This window comes from Tursiops truncatus, chromosome 3 (genome assembly GCF_011762595.2).
Source record: "Tursiops truncatus isolate mTurTru1 chromosome 3, mTurTru1.mat.Y, whole genome shotgun sequence".
NCBI lineage: Eukaryota > Metazoa > Chordata > Mammalia > Artiodactyla > Delphinidae > Tursiops > Tursiops truncatus.
This window is the reverse complement of record NC_047036.1, coordinates 59,752,747-59,775,104: the sequence shown is the minus strand read 5'-3', so window position 1 is coordinate 59,775,104 and position 22,358 is coordinate 59,752,747. Positions and strand designations below refer to the sequence as shown.

The 22,358-nt window shown below is 43.9% G+C and overlaps 1 protein-coding gene and 1 pseudogene across 1 annotated transcript in view; both read right to left on the bottom strand.

The window, feature by feature from the left end:
- Positions 1–22,358, bottom strand: part of SV2C (synaptic vesicle glycoprotein 2C) — a 242,809-nt gene that overhangs the window by 30,773 nt on the left and 189,678 nt on the right. The window contains exons 5-6 of the mRNA XM_019929228.3: positions 4,442–4,575; positions 3,868–3,957 (exon numbers count right to left, since the gene is read on the bottom strand). Of these exons, the coding sequence (XP_019784787.2) occupies positions 3,868–3,957; positions 4,442–4,575 (224 nt within the window). The remainder of the gene's footprint in view (positions 1–3,867; positions 3,958–4,441; positions 4,576–22,358) is intronic.
- Positions 14,826–16,301, bottom strand: LOC101321616 (G2/mitotic-specific cyclin-B1-like; annotated as a pseudogene).

The window sequence follows — 22,358 nt, the reverse complement described above, 5'->3', positions numbered from 1 at the left end:
TGCTTCCAACACAGAGAAGGAAACCTGAAAATAGAGAGAGAGAGAAAAAAAAGCATGGTTCCTTTGTGGACCTGTCCCATCTGACCCTTTCAGTCAACATCTAACTGCTGTTGATACACCTGAGAGAGGACACAGGAATGTGTACACGTTACCCTGCCAGGGATAACTCCTGAACAGATCTTTCTGGAGAGTCTGCCAACATCCAAAGGAGCACTTCTATCATGAGACTCCAGCTGCCAAGACTGGCTTTTGACAGAGGTGATTTGGGGACCCTCAGTATCTTTCAAATTACACCAGGTGGGCAGTAGCCTCTTCATGGCTATGTAAACAAAGATGTCCATATTTAATGACAATAATGTCTGAGTTAATGTCTGGGATTCCAAACAGAGTCAGCTCCAAATCATCCATGTAGGCATTATTTTGTGATATTCCAGAATTCCTTTTTTTAAATCACAGGGGTATTCTTCTTCTTCTTTTTTTTTTGTTTGTATTTAATGAAAGATCCATCAAATTCTACAGTGCTTTACAGTTTTCAAAAGTTTCACACAAGTGATTTCATATAATCCCATAATAACCCCTTTCTTTCTCCTACCCCTATACTGCCCCTCCTCCTTTAACTCTCCCCACTGGTAACCACTAGTTTGTTCTCTGTAGCTGTGAGTCTGTTTCTGTTTTGTTATATTCATTAGCTTGTATTTTTTAGATTCCACATATAAGTGATATCATACAGTGTTTGTCTTTCTCTGACTTATTTCACTTAGCATAATGCCCTCCAAGTCCATCCATGTTGCTGCAAATGGCAAAATTTCATTCTTTTTTTATGGCTGAGTAATATTCCATTATATATACATACCACATCTTCTTTATCCATTCATTTGTTGATGGACACTTAAGTTTCTTCCATACCTTGGCAATTGTAAATAATGCTGCTATAAACACTGGGGTGTATGTATCTTTTCAAATTAGTGTGTTTGGTTTTTTTGATATATACCCAAGAGTGGAATTGCTGGATCATATGGTAGTTCTATTTTTAGTTTTTTTTTTTTTTGCGGTACGTGGGCCTCTCACTGTTGTGGCCTCTCCCGTTGCGGAGCACAGGCTCCGGACACGCAGGTTCAGCAGTCATGGCTCACGGGCCCAGCTGCTCCGCGGCATGTGGGATCTTCCTGGACCGGGGCACGAAACCGTGTCCCCTGCATCGGCAGGCAGACTCTCAACCACTGCGCCACCAGGGAAGCCCTATTTTTAGTTTTCTGAGATAACTCCATACTGTTTTCTACATCGGCTACCCCAGTTTACATTCCTTCGAGCAGTGTACGAGGGTTCCCTTTTCTCCAAATCCTCACCAACATTTGTTATTTGTATTCTTTCTGATGATAGCCATTCTGACTTGACATATTACTTTTGGGAGGCTTCTTCTCCACTCATCAATGTTTGTGCATTCTTTCATTGGCACCCATGGGGAGCCAGGCCTAGCACTAGACCCTGGAGGTGCAAATATAAAACATCACACCATCCGAGCAATTATCATACAAATTAGAAAGTACTCTAACGGAAATCTATATCAGATGGGAGAGACATATTGTACAGAACACCCAAGTTGACCTGAGAGTGAGAAAAAAGCCTTCATGGACTGTGGAATTTGAGTTGGAGCTTATGGAAAAGTATGTCATTTGCCATGTGTGTCAACTACTTGAAGGGCATTCCAAGTGGGAGGAGTATCATGTGCAAATGTCCAGGGGTGTGAGAGAAAAGAGTGTATTGGAAACTATATAGCATTTGCTATTCCTGAAGAATAGTGCAAGGGCAGAGGGCAGTGAGTAAGGAGGGCTGAAACAAATCAGTGGCAGGAAGGGTGGAAAGGTAAGAGACAATAATGAGAGATATTTAGGATGGCGGATAATAGGACACAGTGATTTCTTGGACATACTGGAGATAAAGAAAGAAATAGGATAGTTTTCGGGGCTCTGGTTTGGGTGGTGCTGGTGGTACTTGCTGATAGAATTTTGGACAAGGAAGAGGTTTGGAAACTCTTAAGGTGAGAAGTTCAGATTTAGAAATTCAGAATTTGAAGGGCCTATGGTACATAGGAGTATGGCCACAAAGACCTTCAACATGTACGTCTGGAGCTCAGGAGATTTGCCCATTAGGAGAGAGAGATCTAGGAAGTAGCTGAGATAAGCTAAGGAGAGTGTGTAGGTTTAAAAGGGAAGTTAGCTGCAAATAAAGCCCTGAAAAACAATATTTCAAGTAGGCACATAGGAAGAAAAGCTTAGAAAGGAGAGAAGGAAGGCATGTGAATTCACTGTATTGTATCAATAGATATAACAAGGAAAAAGACAAATGTGTCATGGTGGAATCATGTCATGACTTTGAAAGTTACATATAAATGACTTTGAGATTACCCATTCTTTCAGAGTGTTCCCACCTTATTCCCACTTAACCCTTATACAGTAATATTAACGTGGATGACCATGAGTGAACTTGGTACCTCAGACCTTCTGGAAGAAAAAGCAGGTTAGCAGGGCAATGAGGCCCTACAGAGACACCTTCTCAGAAGTCTTGGGTAAAGGGTTTATCCTCATCTAGCTGAGAAGGGTTAGGGACACTGAGTATCTAAATAACATCTCAAGATTCTTCTTGCCTTATGATCCTTTAATTTAAAAATATTCTTGGGGCTTCCCTGGTGACGCAGTGGTTAAGAATCCGCCTGCCAATGCATGGGACACGGCTTCGAGCCCTGGTCCGGGAAGATCCCACATGCTGCGGAGCAACTAAGCCCGTGAGCCACAACTACTGAGCCTGTGCTCTAGAGCCCACGAGCCACAGCTACCGAAGCCCGCACACCTAGAGCCCACGCTCCGCAACAAGAGAAGCCACTGCAATGAGAAGCCCACACACTGCAACAAAGAGTAGCCCCCCTCGCCACAACTAGAGAAAGCCCGTGTGCAGCAACAAAGACCCAATGCAGCCAAAAAAATAAATCAATAAAATAAATCAATTTTAAATAAATAAATAAATAAATAAATTTATTTAAAAAAAATTTCTTGGATTCCCTGGTGGTCCAATGGTTAAGACTCCATGCTTCCACTGCAGGGTGCGCGGGTTTGATCCCTGGTCAGGGAACTAAGATCCCGCATGCTGTGGGATTCACCAAAAAAAAAAAAAAACAAAACTTTTCCTTTACTGTTAATTTACTCAAAAGAAGGGCCTAGTCAAAGGCTCCCAGGGCCTCTGTGGAAGACATCCATTATTGATCTTCATTTCTCCATTACACTGCAGAAAAAAATTTTATTAATTGAGAATCTGTGATAATTTGAACAGAGGCTAGACTGAAGTCTATCTTCACACTATGAAAAATCCATTTCCTATTAAAACATGAAATGAATAAATAAGATTTCAGGGGACTGTTTAATCAGGAACTATTTGACTTATTTTAAGAACTATAATTGATATTATTTATAAGACACTGAAGATCTTGCTTATATCCCCTTTAAACCTATTTTAGACAAAACATTTTTTGTCTATGCTGCATATATCAAAGGATTTAAAAACCACTGTTCTTTTTTATTTTGGTGGAGGTGCTGGGGAAAAAAAAACATTGTTCTTTCCAAAAAATTCCATGCAACCAATTTTCATTAGTTTAGACTAGTTTTCCCGTTGAGAATAAATTTTGTAACTAGAGGATGGAAGAACATTCCACGCAGAGGGAACAGCACATACAACAGTAGCATGGCAGGCATAGGTAAAATGGCAAGTATGAAAGGCGAACGGCTGGTGCAGCGAGAGAACAATTTACAACCAGGCCTTTTCAGAAAAGGTTTCTCGACCTCTGGTGTGGAGGATTCACTGAGAAGCAGTACTCACCGTGAAGACTTTCTCAGGCTGACCCCGTGCTCTCATGTTTGTGTCATGAATTAACTTCAGAATCATCCAGGCTTCATCATGTTTTCCAACCTAAGAAATATGAGTAGACAGTGAAGGGCCAGGAGGTGAAACACACATACTCCCTGATTTTCCAATAACCATGTGGTAGTGTCAGATCCAATTGGGTGTAACAGTGCAAATGCATTTAGGTTCGTCCCATTGGAACACACAGGCTACTTGGATATCCTGGAGTGCATTAGCAGCTCAAGGGATGTGCCTCTAACCAGACATAGCAGCTTTGGATAGTAAGGTTCATTTATAAAACAAGAAGCCACATTCTCTTCGTTGAGGGAAATGAGTTGCTTGAGGAGGAACGTTAGTGCTTTCTGGCCACGAGGCAGCTTTTTCACATGCTGGTTGTCGAAAGCATGACCCCATGAAACCAAACCCTCCATGGTTCCGTCGTAGGAAGGAAAAATGTACCAATGAAGAGGCAAACATACTTTCCTAGAATTTGAAGGGACTCGTTCCACTGTATGCAGTTTCTTTGAGTATTTGTAATGATGAGCGTTACCTCCAACAAGAACCGTGGGCTTTCAGGCATGAACGTGAGGGCCACCACTGAGCAGACGCAGGGGAGGGCGCAGACGATGATGAACACACGCCAACTATGAAACTCGTAGGCGGACCCCATGTTGAAGCTCCATCCTGGAAAAGGAAGACAGGAGGGGTGAGGAGAGCCCTCTCCAGACTGCCTGCTGGGACAGCGAGGTCCCCACGTCACTGTGAGTGTCCATACCTCAAACTGATTCATAGTCAGATCTTACCACCCCCAGAAGAATGAGCTGATATGGGCATCAGCCACAGTGACCAGTTCAGCTTGAAGACGGCCAACAGCAGTGCTGGGAAGAAAAATGCTTGGAATCAAAGGGGTCTGCACCTACGGACGCGGTGTGTTTCTGAACAACCAAACTCCAAAGGCCAAGGTAAATGAATTTGGGACAGTGCTTTTTCCAACAGAGCCCTGGGCTGGGTATCTTCTGTCTCCAGCAGACCACTCTGCACACTTGTCTCTGCTGTGTGCCAGGAAATGGCCCTCTATGGACCATACCAACTGGCCCCCTTGCCCTCCAGCTTCCAGTTGGGTTTGAATAAAGGAAGCACTGGCAGGAGAACAGAGGGTGGCAGCAGGGTGCAGGATATTTATTCCCCTTGCTTCCCTTCTCCCCTCCTCCTGGCTGCGTGGAGGTTTGACAGTGGGTGTGCTCATCCCCTGGAAACTTCTCGTGAAACCACAGCTCTTGTCAGGTTCTGGCAATCCCTGTCCCTCCTTGCCCTTTGAGTCATAGTGGGCACAGGATGCCCTTCTGCTACTAGCTCCGAGGTACTTTATTATTCTGTACTGGTTTCTCTTAACTGTTCCCATGCAGCTCTTTTCAGCGACCCCCTCTGAGGGTGTCACTGGTTTCCTGCCAGCATGCTGACCAGTGCAATGATTAAGAACTGGCATTTGCCAATCTTTCCACACGCACATGCCATACACTAGATCAAGAGAATTTTAAATTTCTAAACAGGTTTTTATTATAATATAATGAAAACAAGCAAACAGGATACCGATGGAAATCTCTCAAGAACTAAAAGAAAAGCAATATTTGAATGAATGTAAAATGGTTGAAAGCAAAATTCCACCATGACTCTAAAGGAGAAAGAATGAAGCATATCAAGTCTAATTGAAAACAGAGAAGAGATTGATGGAGGCATAGATGAATTATGTGAGGCAAAATTCTAATTTTTGCAATTCTTGGTATTTAGAAGGCTGCTGTGAGCAAAAGTCAGATAGTCTACATTCCATCCCTGGGAGACTAGTATAATTATTCACTGTTTGCACAGGAGCCAAGTGAGATTCTGGAGGTGCCATGAGTTCCTCAAGGCCACAGAGCTGAAGTTATGCACCAGAATCTTCTCCACCGGGATTTGAGGCAGAATCTTATACCACACGTGTCCGCATGTCTATGCTTACTCAAACACAGACTTTGTTGATAAATCATATAAACAACCTACATCATATAAACATGCTACATCAATCTTAGATTCATAAGCACTTTCTGGGAATTTAATACCTGAGGACTATGTGGACTGCTAAATTAACTACAACATAAACTTTAGGAGGGGATGCCTCCTCTCAATGTTTTATGTAGCAGAAGTTCAAACGTCTCACATATCCAAAACACAGAGGAAATCATATGACGGAACTAAGAAAACATACCTTGTTCACTTCACATTTGATCCAAGAGCTTCATATAAAGGAATTCTTTTTTAAAAGTGCTGGAGCCAACGGAAACTGATCCCCACCTACATATCTGAGCTCATCTTCTGCTGGTCCCCTCCTTCACTTGGTCCATCCCACCGACCTGCTTCAAGTTCTCTGAATACACAAAGCTTAATTCCATTTTAGGGGCTCTGCCTTATTTCCTAGGAAGCCCAGCCATGCACTGAAAGGATGGTGGTTGTATGTCAGCCAGGCTTCCTATGAGTTTTGAAGTGAGAGGATTTTTCAGTATTTCTTGTCCTCAAAGGAGTCCCCTCGGGGTCTTTGCGTTTGACGTTTTCCCTTCCTGGACTGCTCTGCCTGAGTATTTGCATACATGCATGCCTCCTTTATACTTTCCAGGTCTCAGTTTAAGGTCATCTCTTCAGAGAGGCCTGAACACCCAATCCCACTCTTATCATCGAGACCTGCTTTATTGTCTCCACAGCACTACTGCTATCTAAAGCTGTGAATTCATTGATTTGTTTTTTTTTTGCTGTCTCTCCCTTTCCACACCATGAAAGCAGGAATTCTGCTTTTGTTACTCATCAATATAACCCCAGTGCCTATAGCAAGTCCTGGTCTATAGGAAGTGTTCTTTAAATGTTTGTTAAATGCACACGCGCGCGCACACACACGCACACAAGCATACCCTTTTGTGTTTACATATGTACTTGAACATGTACAGAATTGCTGCAGGCTACTTTTGTTTTGACATTTTTTCTGAATCTACACTAAGCAGCAAAACAACTTTGATTTACTTTTCAAATTAAATTTGTAATTTGTATACAGTAAAATTTTTTATTACTTTTTTTTTTTTTTTTTTTTGCGGTTCGCGGGCCTCTCACTGCTGTGGCCTCTCCCGCTGCGGAGCACAGGCTCCGGACGTGCAGGCTCAGCGGCCATGGCTCACGGGCCCAGCCGCTCCGTGGCATGTGGGATCCTCCCGGACCGGGGCACGAACCCGTGTCCCCTGCATCGGCAGGCGGACTCTCAACCACTGCGCCACCAGGGAAGCCCTGTTATTACTTTTTAAGTTACATTGTTCTGTGAGTTTGATAAATGTATGGAGTCACGCAACCACCATCATAATCAGGATACAGATTGTTGCATCACCCCGAAACATTCCTTCCCGCTGCCCCTTCAGAGTCAACCCCTCCTCTCTGCCTGACCCCTGGCAATCACTGGTCTGTTCTCTGTCCCTACAGTTTTGCCTTTTCCACAATGTCATATAAATGGATGTATACTGCACGCAGCTTTTAAACGCTGGCTTCTCACACTTCGCATAGTGCATTCGTGCAGACTGCTGCACATTTTAATAGTTGCGCCTTTTCATTGCTGAGTAGCATTCCACTGTGTGGATATTTCATGTGTTTACCCACTCATCAGCTGAAGGACGGCTGGAATTTTTCCATTTTTAGGGGATTATAAATAAAGCCGTTATAAACACTTCAGACGGGTTTTTGTGTATCCCAAAGTTTTCCCTTTCTCTTGGGTAAATACCTAGGACTGGGTAAATTGAGTCATTTAATAAGTATATGCTTAGGTTTATAAGAAACTGCAAACTATTTTCCACAGTGGCTGTACCATTTTGCCCCCCTACCACTAGTATATGAGAGTTCTAGCTTCTTTACACACTTCCCACCACCTTTTTGACAGTTCTTTTTTTTTTTTTTTTTTGGTTAAATTTTGGCCTTCTATAGGTGTGTAGTGGTATCTCACCATGGTTTTAATTTGCACTTCCCTAATGCCTAGTGATACCTTAATTTACTTTCTGTTCATTCATTCATACTTTTATTGAGTGCCTCTCTGTACCAGTCACAGTGCTGAGATGTAGAGGCTAACGCTTATTTCCCGCCCTCAAGGAGCTACAGAAGAAGAGGCAGATGTGTTAACAGACATGATAAACAGTATGACTCATGCTAGAACAGGTTCTAAAGGAAGCGTAGAGGGAGTACAGAAGGGGTGGAGGTACCTATCCCAAGGAGTCTTCTCATAAGAGCCCTTGATAAATTTCTTGTCTGATTCGGGTCCATGAAAACGAAGAGAGCAAATTCGTAAATTTCTAACATCCAAGTTTGAGATACAGTTCACATCAGTACTAAAGAAGCAGAGAGACCAGCCAGGACTGACGGTGTCATGCCCGATCCCCAACTCTCTCCTACTGTATTACAGCTATTTGACTTGAAGAGAGAAAGGAGAGCCCTAGAAGCAGGAGGGAGTCCTAGAAAAGGAGTTCAGCCCTACTCCCCTTTTAGGATATGCCCTGGGATGGGAGGGGCGGTACGGAGAGACAGAGACTGATGGATGATATCCTGTGGCCTGAAAGAGGGGTAGACACAGTGAGGGTCTTAAGAAATGACCCTGCAGATGCTTTGTAAAACTAAAGTACCATTAACCTAGATTAAAAATGGATGATAAGAATGACGACAACGACTGCCGTAACTACTCGGCGGTGAATTCTCAGGACCCCTCCTCCCCAGCTCCATTTCAAGATGAGTCACATTTGCATTTGAGAGTGACACAAAGCCCAAACCACAGACATCAGGAAGTGGGGAGACATGAGCATGGAGTGAAGGACTAGAATGTGATACAAGCCACATGCAACTGGGAAAGCGGTTGTTGCTTTCGGATATTCACCCGCACTTAGTAAAACGGATTCTCTTCTTCATGTTGGCACCATGCCTTTTTTGTCTTTTAAAGAAAAAAAGATTCTTGCATAGACGGTGGTTCTAACTGTCCTTTGGACTTTGTTTAAAATACCCATTAGAATATCATACTGAGGGATTTATCTAAACATAATGTACATTCCAGGCAAGGAAGGACCTCAATTAGGGTATTACAGAAAGCGGTGACTGTGCAGCGCTAATCAGCGTGGCACTAATAAGAGTGTTATGTGTCTTGCATGATAATCAAGGCCATTTACCAGGCTCAAGCTGATGTGCTCTGAATGCAGAAACCAGATGCCTTCCCAGCTGCCTGACTGTCTGAAATCTTTCAAGGTGCCAAGGCAGAAGAGTGGTCCGCATGGAGAAGAATGCTGGCTTTCATGTTCTTTTCTGGGCTCTGTGTCTGAAGTACTGGTGAATTGGCACCTACTCTATTGATCTATATTTGATTGATAGTTATATGATATTTTCAATGACCCGGTTCCTTGGTAAGAAGGCATATTTTAGGTACAAGACACCAATGTCCTAGAACATTAGTATTATTAATGAATATTAATAAAAAATAAATACTATAGGTGAGATCAGTTTTCAATAGCTAAAACATAAATCACCTATATTTCTGTGTCAGTGGTCTTCACTCACAAGGCACATAGCCAACTAAAATTCTCTTTGGAAAAGTGGCTCCAAATACATTTTCTCAAGTGGCCAACAAGCTTAGGAAGGGAACAATGATCAGGTGAATTTCTGCTTTTATTCCTATAGAAATAAACTGTTATCCCCTCAACCTGTCACTGGTTTAAAATATAAATACTATCTAATCAGCATGAAACATTAATCCTCAGCTAGAAACTCAGGTTGTCAGACATCTAGCATTATCTGTGGCTCCGTAAGATTCAACCAGGTGCAGCTGGACAGCCCTTGTGGCCAGTATCAGCAGACATGTTTCACCTTCTTCTCATTTGTTAAAAAAAGGGGGGAAAAGCAAGGGTGAAGAGAATAGGTAAATAAACTATGGTACAGGGGCTTCCCTGGTGGCGCAGTGGTTGAGAGTCCGCCTGCCAATGCAGGGGACACGGGTTCGTGCCCCGGTCCGGGAGGATCCCACATGCCACGGAGCGGCTGGGTCCGTGAGCCATGGCCGCTGAGGCTGCACGTCCGGAGCCTGTGCTCCGCAACGGGAGAGGCCACAACGGTGAGAGGCTCACGTACCGCAAAAACAAACAAACAAACAAACAAACAAAAACTATGGTACAGCCATGCTATAGAAGATAGTGTAACTATTGGCAAAAAAGTGAGGTAGATTTTTCTGAACTGATTTGGAAACTGTCCAAGTAACATGCTCAGTGAGGAAAAAACCTTTTCAAACCAATGTAAATAGTAGTGATTTCATTTTTATATACACATAAACTATATCATTATATCTAGAAAACAAGTGGGAGGGAGAGATACTCAACTATTTTACATGGTTATTCAAGGTAGCGGGTGGGAGCTATTAGGGGCCTTTCGCTTTGGCATTATTTAATTTTTGAGTTTTGTATCACCTTGTATTACTTTTTACTCAGAGGGGGAGAAAACCTTTTCAAAGAGTTGCAAGCCTTTGATTTTTCTGAAATGTAAGGTCTGATGGGAAAAGAGAGGAGATAAGGAAACTGGAATGATAACCGTGACAGTATTTAGCATCCATATACAACTTTCAGAACTAAACTAACGTTGTTAATTCTGACTCTGACGAATCTTAACATTGACACTACAGGACTCATTTATGGAGAGCAGTGAGGAAGTGCCTCGGTGTCTCTGGGTGGGAAAGAAAATGATATTCACAGATCTTTCATCTGTAAACCTGTATCTCTAGTCACAGTCTGATTTTGGATTCTCAGGCCAAGGCCAGTTGCCTCTTGAGCGGTAATGGCACAAGCGCTATTGCCAACAGTGATACACAAAGAAATCACACACACAGAGCTCGTGGGGATCCGTCTGCAGCACAAAATCATGCATTCAAGAAGTGAGGGCCAATTCAACTGGAATTACACACCCCAGGGAGAGGGTGCAACTAACTGTCGTAGTCGTCTGTCTCTAAGAGCAGGCCTAGGCCACAAGCTGACCTTTCTTGCTGGTTTCTCTATTTCTGTTTCTAAGCTCTGGTCCTACCATTTGGAATGCACAGAGCCAGAGTCAACAGCAGGAGGAAGTCACATTATGCTTCTGGTTCCTGATTCTGACTTGTGATCCTAACCACACTTTTGAAGAAGCACACTGCCTGGTGGCTTTTGAAACGCAGAAATTTATGGGCTTATTTTTCAGGGTTTATCTGCTGTGAGTGCTCCAAATATGAAATGAAAGAATGAGAGGACCTTTCCAGAAAGAGTTCCTGGTAAAAGCATGTCAGACTCATTCAAGCATGGTGCTTCCCAAGCTTCCCTGACAGAAATGAGTCCAAGGGTTTGAAAAAAGCTGACAGCATAAAGTGTGTGTGTGTGTGTGTGTGTGTGTGTGTGTGTGTGTGTGTGTGTGAGAGAGAGAGAGAGAGAGAGAGAGAGAGAGATGTGTGTGTGTGTGTCTGTTTTAAACAAAGGTCCTTTGGAATTTTCTTTTGTAGACAAACAATAATATAGTACTAGTACTATGACTATGTAGGTCAAGGACTTCCCTGGTGGCGCAGTGGTTAAGAATCCATCTGCCAATGAAGGGGACACGGGCTCGAGCCCTGGTCTGGGAAGATCCCACATGTCGTGGAGCAACTAAGCCTGTGTGCCACAACTACTGAGCCTGCGCTCTACAGCCCATGAGCCACAACTACTGAGCCCGTGTGCCGTAATTACTAAAGCCCACACGCCTACAGCCCATGCTTTCCAACAAGAGAAGCCACCACAATGAGAAGCCTGAGCACCACAAGGAAGAGTAGCCCCCGCTCACCGCAACTAGAGAAAGGCTGCACACAGCAACGAAGACCCAACACAGCCAAAATAATAATAAATAATAATAATGTAGGTCAATTGAAATTTTATCAAAAATTTTTCTATAAATATATACCACAATAGCCTATAGGATAGTCAAATTTTGACCATATACAAATGAAGCTTATAAATGCATATAAAGGCAGCTCATTACTCTGTAAATACACTGAATATATTCATATTTATTATCTTATAGCACATATAGGCACGCATTCACTTTCCTTCTCTGTTTTACACACATAAATATTTATTTAAAAGGAACTGTATAGGGCTTCCCTGGTGGCGCAGTGGTTGAGAGTCCGCCTGCCGATGCAGGGGACACAGGTTCGTGCCCCGGTCCGGGAAGATCCCACATGCCGCGGAGCGGCTGGGCCCGTGAGCCATGGCCGCTAAGCCTGTGCGTCCGGAGACTGTGCTCCGCAACGGGAGGGGCCAGAGCAGTGAGAGGCCCGCGTACCGCAAACAAAAAAAAAAAAAAAAAGGGAACTGTATATGTTTTGCAGACTTATATTAATATATAAACTCTTACATAAGCTGATATCCATGGACGAATAATAATAAATCAACTATGTTCATTTTGTGAACAGGCATCGTTTTAGGAAACTGAAAAGCAAACAAAAATAAATATTGGGAATTCTTACATTAGGTAGAAAGTTGGAGTAATAGACTCTAAAGCCATTTCTGGGGCTCAGGTTCTCTCTGATTCTAAGATCTTGTGCCTGGACCAGATGAAGCCACAGGAAAACCTCTCTTGAGTATAGATCCATGGTAAGAAATGGAACACTTTCAAAATTGAACAGAACAAAACAAACTTGTAAGCCACAATTTGTACTGACACAAGTGCCCAAAGGTTGGTAGAGAACTTGTAGCAAAATGATACTTATTTTCCATATTAGCAAATCAGTCAATCTGCTTTCAAATCAGCTGTCCTTAAAAAAATATATATATATATTTTTTGTGATACGCGGGCCTCTCACTGTTGCGGCCTCTCCTGTTGCGGAGCACAGGCTCCAGACACGCAAGCTCAGCGTCCATGGCTCACGGGCCCAGCCGCTCCGCGGCATGTGGGATCTTCCCGGACCAGGGCACGAACCCGTGTCCCCTGCATCGGCATGCGGACTCTCAACCACCACGCCACCAGGGAAGCCCTAAAAAACTATTTTTTTCTAAACAGTGCTCCATACAACTTCATGATCCCTATTCTATTCCAGACGAAGATCTCTTTGTTCTTTGCACATGGTGTCAGCAAGAGTTTGCTGCTCTTGATCAGTAAAAGCTCTCTCTTCATTTCCAGCAGATTTTTAATGACAGAGCACAGAAATGCTCATGGAATCCACTCTTAGAAGAAAGTTTTTCTCCCCAGGGTGGGGATGAGGAAGGGGCTGTAGTATTTCCCGTGTTATGACAACAGAGGTCAGCCTGAGTGTTCTTTGTTGCTGGTGCCAAAGGTCGCACTCATACATCTCCACTAACTGTTGACCTCTCTACCTGCTCCTGTTTTTCTAGCCCCATTTCTTGCCTTGTAGCCTCTGATCCAGAACAAATCGTTTAACGCTTGACAAGTGAAACAGCTGCTTAGCTCATGATTCAGGCCCAAAATGGCCCATAGAGTTTTGTCATTTATGTCAAAAAAAATTCCATTCTAACAGGCTAGGAAATGCATGGCCATCACAATGACCTGGGAGCTCAAGGAAGGGGACATCACACCCTGCTTCCAGGCACAGTGGGTGGAAATATGAGGCTGGAGAGGTCCACTCCATCAGCCCCATAGCCGGATATTGCTCACTTGTATCCAGTTTAAACCCACCCAGAGAACAGCCTTCTGATCTTTGTGGTGTTTGTGGTTATAGGATGTTTGTGGTCATAGGATGCTTCATGAAAGGCCCCAGCCCGGGTGGAGATGCTCAACCTTCCTTCCTCACAGCCTTCCAGACCAGGAATGTGGAAGCCAGCCTCTACTCTCTTCCCTCCCTGTGTCTAGTCAATCACTGAGAATATGATGCTATTTTCTGTATTTCTCCCAAACGTGTTCCTTTCTTTCCACCTCTGCTTTAGGCCAGGCCCTCATCCCTCGTTCAGCTCACCCTAACAGGGCTGATGCGCAGAGGGCATGGATCTGTAGGGCTGTGCCCACTTCTGCAATACTGAAGTATGTGTGTCATGGATACTGCCCTGAGTCCTGAGCCTTGGATCTCTCCATGGTCCAGCAACAGTGGGGTCTGCTTGACCCAGCAGGGGCCTCAGGACCTGGTGCCAGTGCTTTGGCTTTCTTCTCCTCTGACTGGGAAATGCCCTGTGGTTAAATGATTTTAGTATCTCCTGTTTTTTTCTTCTGGGAACTACGTGTGTTAATTTTATTGGGAATAGCTGATGTACAATATTATATGTTTCAGGTATACAACACAGCGATTCACAATTTTTAAAGGCTATACTCCATTTATAGTTATTATAAAATATGGGCTATATTCCCTGTGCTGTGCTATAAAATATATCCCTGTAGCTTATTTATCTTAGACATAGTGGTTTGTATCTCTTAATCTGCTACCCCTATCTTGCCCCTCCACCCTTCCCTCTGCCCACTGGTAACCGTTAGTTTGTTCTCTATATCTGTTTCTATTTTGTTATATTCACTAGTTTGTTTCATTTTTTAGATTCAACATATAATTGATTATAATACAGTATTTGCCTTTCTCTGACCTATTTCACTAAGCATAATACCCTCCAAATCCATTGTTGCAAATGGCAAAATTTCATTCTTTTTCTTATGGCTCCGTAGTATTCCGTTGTGTACATATACCACATCTTCTACATCGATTCATCTGTTGATGAACACTTAGGTTGCTTCCATATCTTGGCTATTGTAAATCATTATTTACAATATTACAAATCATTATTTACAATATTACAATATTACAACATTATTTACTATGTACATTGGGGTGCATGTACCTTTTTTTTTTAATATGTACAGATGGCACATGGTACCAATTTTATTTGCAGATATTATAGTATTCCAAAGTTCACAAGTTAAGCCTTTGCCACAGCCTTGGCTAAATCTTGAATGAGTGCAGAATTCAGCTGTGCTAGAGTGCTGATCTTAGCATGCTTAGATGTGGCCTACTTGTTCTTGATAGTCATGTGCTTTGTAAGCCCACAATTCACCATGACTATATTCTTAGCCAGGTGTTGCATAACAACAAGAAGCGATTGTTGACAGTGTATGACAGGTAATGCTGTAGAGTTGGTGCCCATCCACCATTATCGAGAATTTTCAGTGCTAAACAAAATGCTCCCGCTGCAACCTGAGAAGGAGGAAAGTGCACCATATCGTAGTCCAACATAGTTCCAACAGATATTTGGCCAAAGTTTGTAGCTCAGCATCAACCTCTCCAATCTTAGATGCTCTCCAAAGGAAATGCAGGGGTAGAGGGCGACCCAGACTAAAATTTAAAGCTCTTAGAATCTTCATTTCCATCTGTCTGATTTGGTACTTAGGGTAGGTGTTGTCAGTCACAAAGGCAAAGTCACCAATTTCTGGAGGGTACATTTCCTCGTATTTGCTTGCAATAAACATGGCAGTGACACCAACCAGCTGCAGCATCTTCTTGGGCACACAACTATCCTGCATGAACTGGTCAATCATGGAAACAGTCATGTACATGGTCTCCTGGAGTAAGTGAATTTCACTTGAACCTGCACTGGCCAGTCAGTTAGGATGGCTCTCATGTTTCCAGTGATTTCACGACCCAGTAGGTATTTTGGTCTGACTGCTTCCTCTTCCTCCAGTTGTCTCAGATAAGCATAGATATCTTTTACATATTCACTACAAAGGTTTGGATCCGCTCCATCTTCTGCACCCACATCACTCACTGTAAGAATTACATCAGAGAAAGCCTGACACACATATTCTCCTGCAGGGGCACAGACAGATGTTTCCATGGGGCTTGGAGAGGGAGTATCAACCAAAATAGGCTCAGGGGGAAGTTTCTCTGCTTTAACAGGCTCGGGTTCTGGCTCTGGCTCCAGATCCAGCTCCGCTGGGGGCTCCGGCACAGGTATAGGAGCCTTTTCCAGAGGTTTTGGTAGATTTTTAGCAATAACTTTTCCAGCACCTAAAGTTTTTGCTTCCTTTTTCAGGGGTAGTTTGGCCTGTGGCTGTTCACTGACTTTGTTGCCGATGTCTCCAAGAGCTGTCCTTGGCCTCAGCCCGGGCTTAGAGGTTGCAACAGTGGCCACAGGCACGCGCTTTGTGCCTGCCATACTGACCTTCGCCTTATTTTCAGCATTAATTTTCGTGTTCTTCCTCTCTCCATCCGTCCGCACCCCAAACTCTCCCACCATTTTAGGGGCCCACTGACTGCCATCCTCCCCCCAAATCTGTCCCGGTCCACTCCTGCCAGGGGAACTCCAGCAGGCGAGATAGGGAGAGGAGACGCAGCGAGCCAGGAGAGCCGCGTTTGTTCACCGTCCCTAGCAGCTCACCCTGGTGATCCAGAGCGCCATGGCTTCCTCTGCACCAGGCAGCAGCTCAGTGGGGAGAAGCAGAGCACGGGAGCCACTGACTAGCGGGGGACCCTGAACCCACCGCAGGCCAAGAGCCATTCCCTCATGTACCTTTTTGAAGTAGTTGTTTTCGTTTTTTTCTTCAGATATATACCCAAGAGTGGAATTGCTGGGTCATGTGGTGGTTCCATTTTCAGTTTTCCTTCTTTTTTTTTTAGTAGTTATTTATTCATTTGTTTGCACTGGGTCTTAGTTGCAGCCAGCGGGCTCCTTAGTTGTGGCATGCAAATTCTCAGTTGCAGCATGCATGTGGGATCTGGTTCCCTGACCAGGGGTCAAACCTGGCCCCCCTGCACTGGGAGCATGGAGTCTTATCCACTGCACCAGCAGGGAAGTACTGTTTTCCACAGTGGCTGCACCAATCTACAGGCCCACCAACAGTGTACAGTTCTCTCCACACCCTTGCCAGCATTTGTTATTTGAATACCACCTCTCTTTAACAGAGTTTCCAACCAGCTTCCAACCTGCCTAGTCTAATCTATCTTCCATGTACCTTCAAGAGATCTTTCCATAAGAAAAACGGAATCACAAACTCACTTACTAGCTTGAAACCTTTTAGTGGTTCTCCACTGGCCCTTCAGGATAAAGTTCAGATTCTTTAGTGTGACCACAGGGCCCTCCAAGACCTGGCTCCTGCCCATCTCTCCAGCCTCATTCCTCCCTCCTTCCAATCTTTGCTACCTGCTGTGCAACATCTTTACATCTTTACCCTTCCCCATCCTTGTCAGTTTGGAGAACTCCTAAGCTTCAGTCTTCTTTTCACCAAGTAGAGAGGAACATCCTCTGTAAATTCTTCCAGACACATTAACAAGTATTCACTTCCCCCACTGAGCTATCTTGGGATCCTGTGAATTCCCACAGCCCTTAGCATGGTGCCTGACACAGAGAAAAGCCGCAGCAGAGTGATCATTCATCGGCAAGTCTCTTCCTGGAGGGCAGGGGCCATGTCTTATTCATCTTTAGTACAAAACATGGCAAAGAGTAGTCGCTCGACAAATGCTTATTTAGTTAATCAATAAGTAACCTGTTCTTGGATTCCTTTAAAATCAGAGTATTTGCCTAATACCTTCAAAAGTGACTTTTTGGAAACATATCATTATATTTCCTAATTTCCAAATATATGGAGTTTTGTTTTGGTAACTGATTTCTAGCTGAATTTCCTTGTGGTAGGAGATCATGCATGGTGGTATTCTGAAATATGTTGGAACTGTTTTACGATTTAAAAAAATTTTTTTTTATTTCTTGGTCGCACCACATGGCATGTGGGATCTTAGTTCCCCAACCAGGGATCAAACTCAAGCCCCCGCAGGCAGTGGAAGTGCAGAGTCTTAACCACTGGACCACCAAGGACGTCTTTACAATTTTTGTTTTTTCAAGCTTTATTGAGGTATGATGGACAATTTTAAAATGTACCCGTTTAAGGTGTACAAAGTGATTATTTGATATATATATATATATATATAGCTTGTGAAATGATTATCATAATCAAGTTAATACACATATACACCAATCCACATTTAAGATCTACTCCACAAATTTCAAGTATACAATACAGAATTATTTATCTGTTGTCACTATGACACACACAGAACTATGGTCATATTAGATCCCCGGAACTTATTCAACTTACAACTGAAAGTTTGTACACTTTGCCAATACTTCTTCATTTCCCCCAGTTTCTAATGTTATAGTTTGGCTTCCCTCTAGAGCAACGAATGTACTTTCTCGTGGACAGACTTAAGACTTCCCCCACAAGAACTGGACTTCCTTTTGGAAAAGTAAAACTCTCAAGAGTTCATATACCAAGACGTAACTCAAAGGGGCACTTCTCATGTCTTTAAAGCATGTTTCATACAGATTGTTTGAAAATAGAACATAGGAACCCAAATCAGTTCAATTGTTGGCAGAAACCCAGTTCACTCTTGCCCATCCCTGATTTATGACCCTCCGTGAGACATACAAATGCTATTTCTCCTCACCCGCCCCCACCCCCTTTTCCCTTTGTTTCAAAATGTCAGGCATCTACCCAGAGTTACATTTCACCTTTGCTCTCTGGAAAGGCTGATTGCTTGGGTCATTAATCTTGGCCCAGAAAGAAGGTCCTCACTGCTACCCACTGTGGAAATGATTGGTCCTGGTGCATCCCAGAGAATGGTTTTCTAGGGCTGCGGCGCCAGAAAAATCAAACCCAGAGTGACTGAGTCTGGGACAAGCGCAGCAGTTTTTCACTCAACGTCACCTTCTCTGGCTGCTACTTAAGAGAAATGATGTAAAAACTCAGGGAGCCCACGGTGACAGAGCACTAGAGCACAGGCAGACTGCTGCTCCAGTAGAGCAGCTATAAAACCAGCTTTAACCAGAACGCTAGTACCAGCGCTTACAGATTCACACGTGGGCTCCCTTTCTCCTCATGATGGCGCACCCCACTCCGATTACAGTTGTGGTAAAGGACAGGAAGCTTTGAGCTTCCAACTGCAGCCTCCAGGAGGGATACAGATAAGTGCATTCAAGGCCTGTAGCAGATTCCCAGAATATTTATAGTACACTCACCATGTGCCAGGTACCTCACGCACATCATCTTGTTTAATGCATCAACGATCCTGCTTTCCCTGCCACCCCGATCCCCCGCCGCAGGGTGGCCACATAAAATCAGGTCACCAGTCATATTCGATCTAAAAAATTTTTAGTATAAGTATGTCCCATGCAGACTTCCCTGGTGGCACAGTGGTTAAGAATCTGCCTGCCAATGCAGGGGACACGGGTTCCAGCCCTGTTCCGGGAAGATCCCACATGCCGCGGAGCAACTAAGCCCCTGTGCCACAACTACTGAGCCTGCGCTATAGAGCCCGCGAGCCACAAATACTGAGCCCACATGACACAACTACTGAAGCCCGCGCGCCTGGAGCCCGCGTGCCTGGAGCCCGTGCTCCGCGACAAGAGAAGCCACTGCAATGAGAAGCCCGCGCACCGCAACTAGAGAAAGCACTCACGCAGCAAGAAAGACCCAACGCAGCCAAAAATAAATAAATTAAAAAGAAAGAAAAAAGTATGTCCCATGCACTATTTGGGACATACTTACACTAAAAATTATTTGCTGTTTATCTGACATTCACTTTTTAAAAATTCAAGTATAGTTGATTTACAATGTTATGTTAGTTTCAGGTGTACAGCACAGTGATTATATATCTATTCTTTTTCAGATTCTTTTCCCTTATAGGTTATTACAAAATATTGAGTATAGTTCCCTGTGCTATACAGTAGGTCCTCGTTGGTTATCTACTTTATATATAGTAGGATGTATAAATTAATCCCAACCTCCTAATTTATCCCTTTCCCCCTTGGTAATCATAAGTTTGTTTTCTATGTCTGTGGGTCTATAAAATTCACATGTAACTAGGCATCCTAGTTGCATTTTTATTTGCTAAACGTGGTAATCATATCTTAGGAGACATTTGGCAATGTCTGGAGACATTTTTTTATTACCATGAGCTTGGGGGAGGAGGGTTACTACTGGCATCTAGTGGGCAGACGCCAGGGATGCTGCTAAATATTTTATAATGCACAGGGCAGCTCCTTCCACCCCCAAAGAATTATCCAGCCCAAATGTCAATATGCCCAGGATGAGATCTTCCTGTAAACTAGTCATTGTGCCCATCTGTGGCACAAGTACTCAAAATTGATAGAGATAATAAGGATATTTTAAAACTTGTTTTCAGACAAAGGTTTGGAAACAAGACTTCAGAAGACTTTAGATTTTATTCCTGTACGAACGCATTTTGTTTTTCTGTTAGGTTTTGTTATTAAGTTTTAAGCTCTTTTGATTTTTTTTTTGCTATGAAATTGATCTACAGGGGTTGCCATTTTTTTCTACTCATATGCTTTTTTTTCTTTTTTCTAAAAATAAATTTATTTATTTAATTTATTTATTATTTTTGGCTGTGTTGGGTCTTCGTTGCTACTCCTTGTTGTGCTGCACGGGCTCCTCATTGCAGTGCCTTCTCTTGTTGCGGAGCACGGGCTCTAGGCAGGTGGGCTCAGTAGTTGTGGCTCGCGGGCTCTAGAGCGCAGGCTCAGTAGTTGTAGTGCACAGGCTTAGTTGCTCCGCGGCATGTGGGATCTTCCCGGACCAGGGCTCCAACCCGTGTCCCCTGCATTGGCAGGCGGATTCCCAATCACTGCGCCACCAGGGAAGCCCTCCTCATATGCTTTTTTTTTTTTTTTTGCGGTACGCGGGCCTCTCACTGTTGTGGCCTCTCCCGTTGCGGAGCACAGGCTCCGGACGCGCAGGCTCAGCAGCCATGGCTCACGGGCCCAGCCGCTCCGTGGCACGTGGGATCTTCCCGGACCGGGGCACGAACCCGTGTCCCCAGCATCGGCAGGCGGACTCTCAACCACTGCGCCACCAGGGAAGCCCCCTCATATGCTTTTAAACACACCCTAAAGAACAAGTAAAGGTGGCACACAATAAGAAGAACAAAGGAATGTTTTTTCCCCCTGGGGTTTTGGTAGAGGGCTGCATTCTCCATCAAATGCTTTCTGATAACACCTGCAGCATATAAATGCTTATTACCAAAAAAAGAAGGTAATAACGATCTACTTCCTGTAGCATTTGTGTTCTTGTTTCATAGTGTGGGAAAGTTTGCTCTTAAAATTCCCTGCTAATCCTCAGGGATGGGGAAACAGTGCCATTAGTAGAAGCACCTTTAACCACCTGTCCCAACAAGGTCACTCTAGCAGAGCCGGGGCCACTCAGCAGGAGGGGCCACACTGGGTTCCAAAGACCTGCACTCAGAACTCTGGGAAACATGTATTCTCTTCAGGTCGTCTCAGCGCCCGCGTCCTGGGGTCCACCTCTCTGTTCCCATGCCTCATCCAGCCCCATGATATCACCATCACCAAAGTTCACTACCTTGTCTCAGCACTCACAGCCATCATCCGTAATGACTCACCTTTTCTTCCCTTCTGCCTGATCTCCTCCTCAAACCCTGCTGCTTCATTTTCCAGTGTCCTGCAGGATGGCTCAGTAAGTCCACCTCAACAACAAAATGCTTTCCACTCTCAAATGCTTTCCAGCCTCAACCTTTCCACTCTCCCCATTCTGTTTTGAACTTGCCCATTAGTGACTCCCCTTTTGTCTACCTGCTGAATACAGTATCAAGATTCCCTTTTTCCTATCTTGAGCTCCTTGTATCCCAGGGGGCTCCTCCTGCCCCAAGCAGAGTCCCTATGGGCACGCAATGACCAGCCTTTCAGATATGCTCAGATAACATACTCATCTTAGGCTCCAGTGGGACGTGGCTACAACCCCCTTTATAGATTTAAAAACTGAAGATTAAAAAAAAAAAATCAGCCTTAGCACTGAATTACCATTGTTCAACATCATTGGTCTTCAGGGTCATGCAAATTAAAACCACAGTGAGACACCATTCCATGCCCACCTAGGGCTGGCAACGATGTGGGGCAACTGGAACTCTCAGACATTACTGGTGAGAGTGTAAAATGGTACAACTTTAGTTTCTTAAAAAATTAAACACACATCTACCCGTGATCCAGACATCCTACTCCTGGGTATTTATTGAAGAGAAATGAAAATGTAAGCAGAGCTGAAGCTGCTCAAAAGACTTGTATAAAAATGGTCAGAGAGGGCTTCCCTGGTGGCGCAGTGGTTAAGAATCTGCCTGCCAATGCAGGGGACACGGGTTCAAGCCCTGGTCCGGGAAGATCCCACATGCTGCGGAGCAACTGGGCCCGTGCAACATAATTACTGAGCCTGTGCTCTAGAACCCACGAGCCACAACTACTGAAGCCCGTGTGCCTAGAGCCCGTGCTCCGCAATAAGAGAAGCCACCGCAATGAGAAGCCCACACACCACAACGAAAAGTAGCCCCCGCATAGCAACGAAGACCCAACGCGGCCAAAAATAAAAATAAATAAAACAAATAAATTTATATTAAAAAAAATGGTCAGAAAGCAGCCTTTAGGAAAATTAAAATTAAC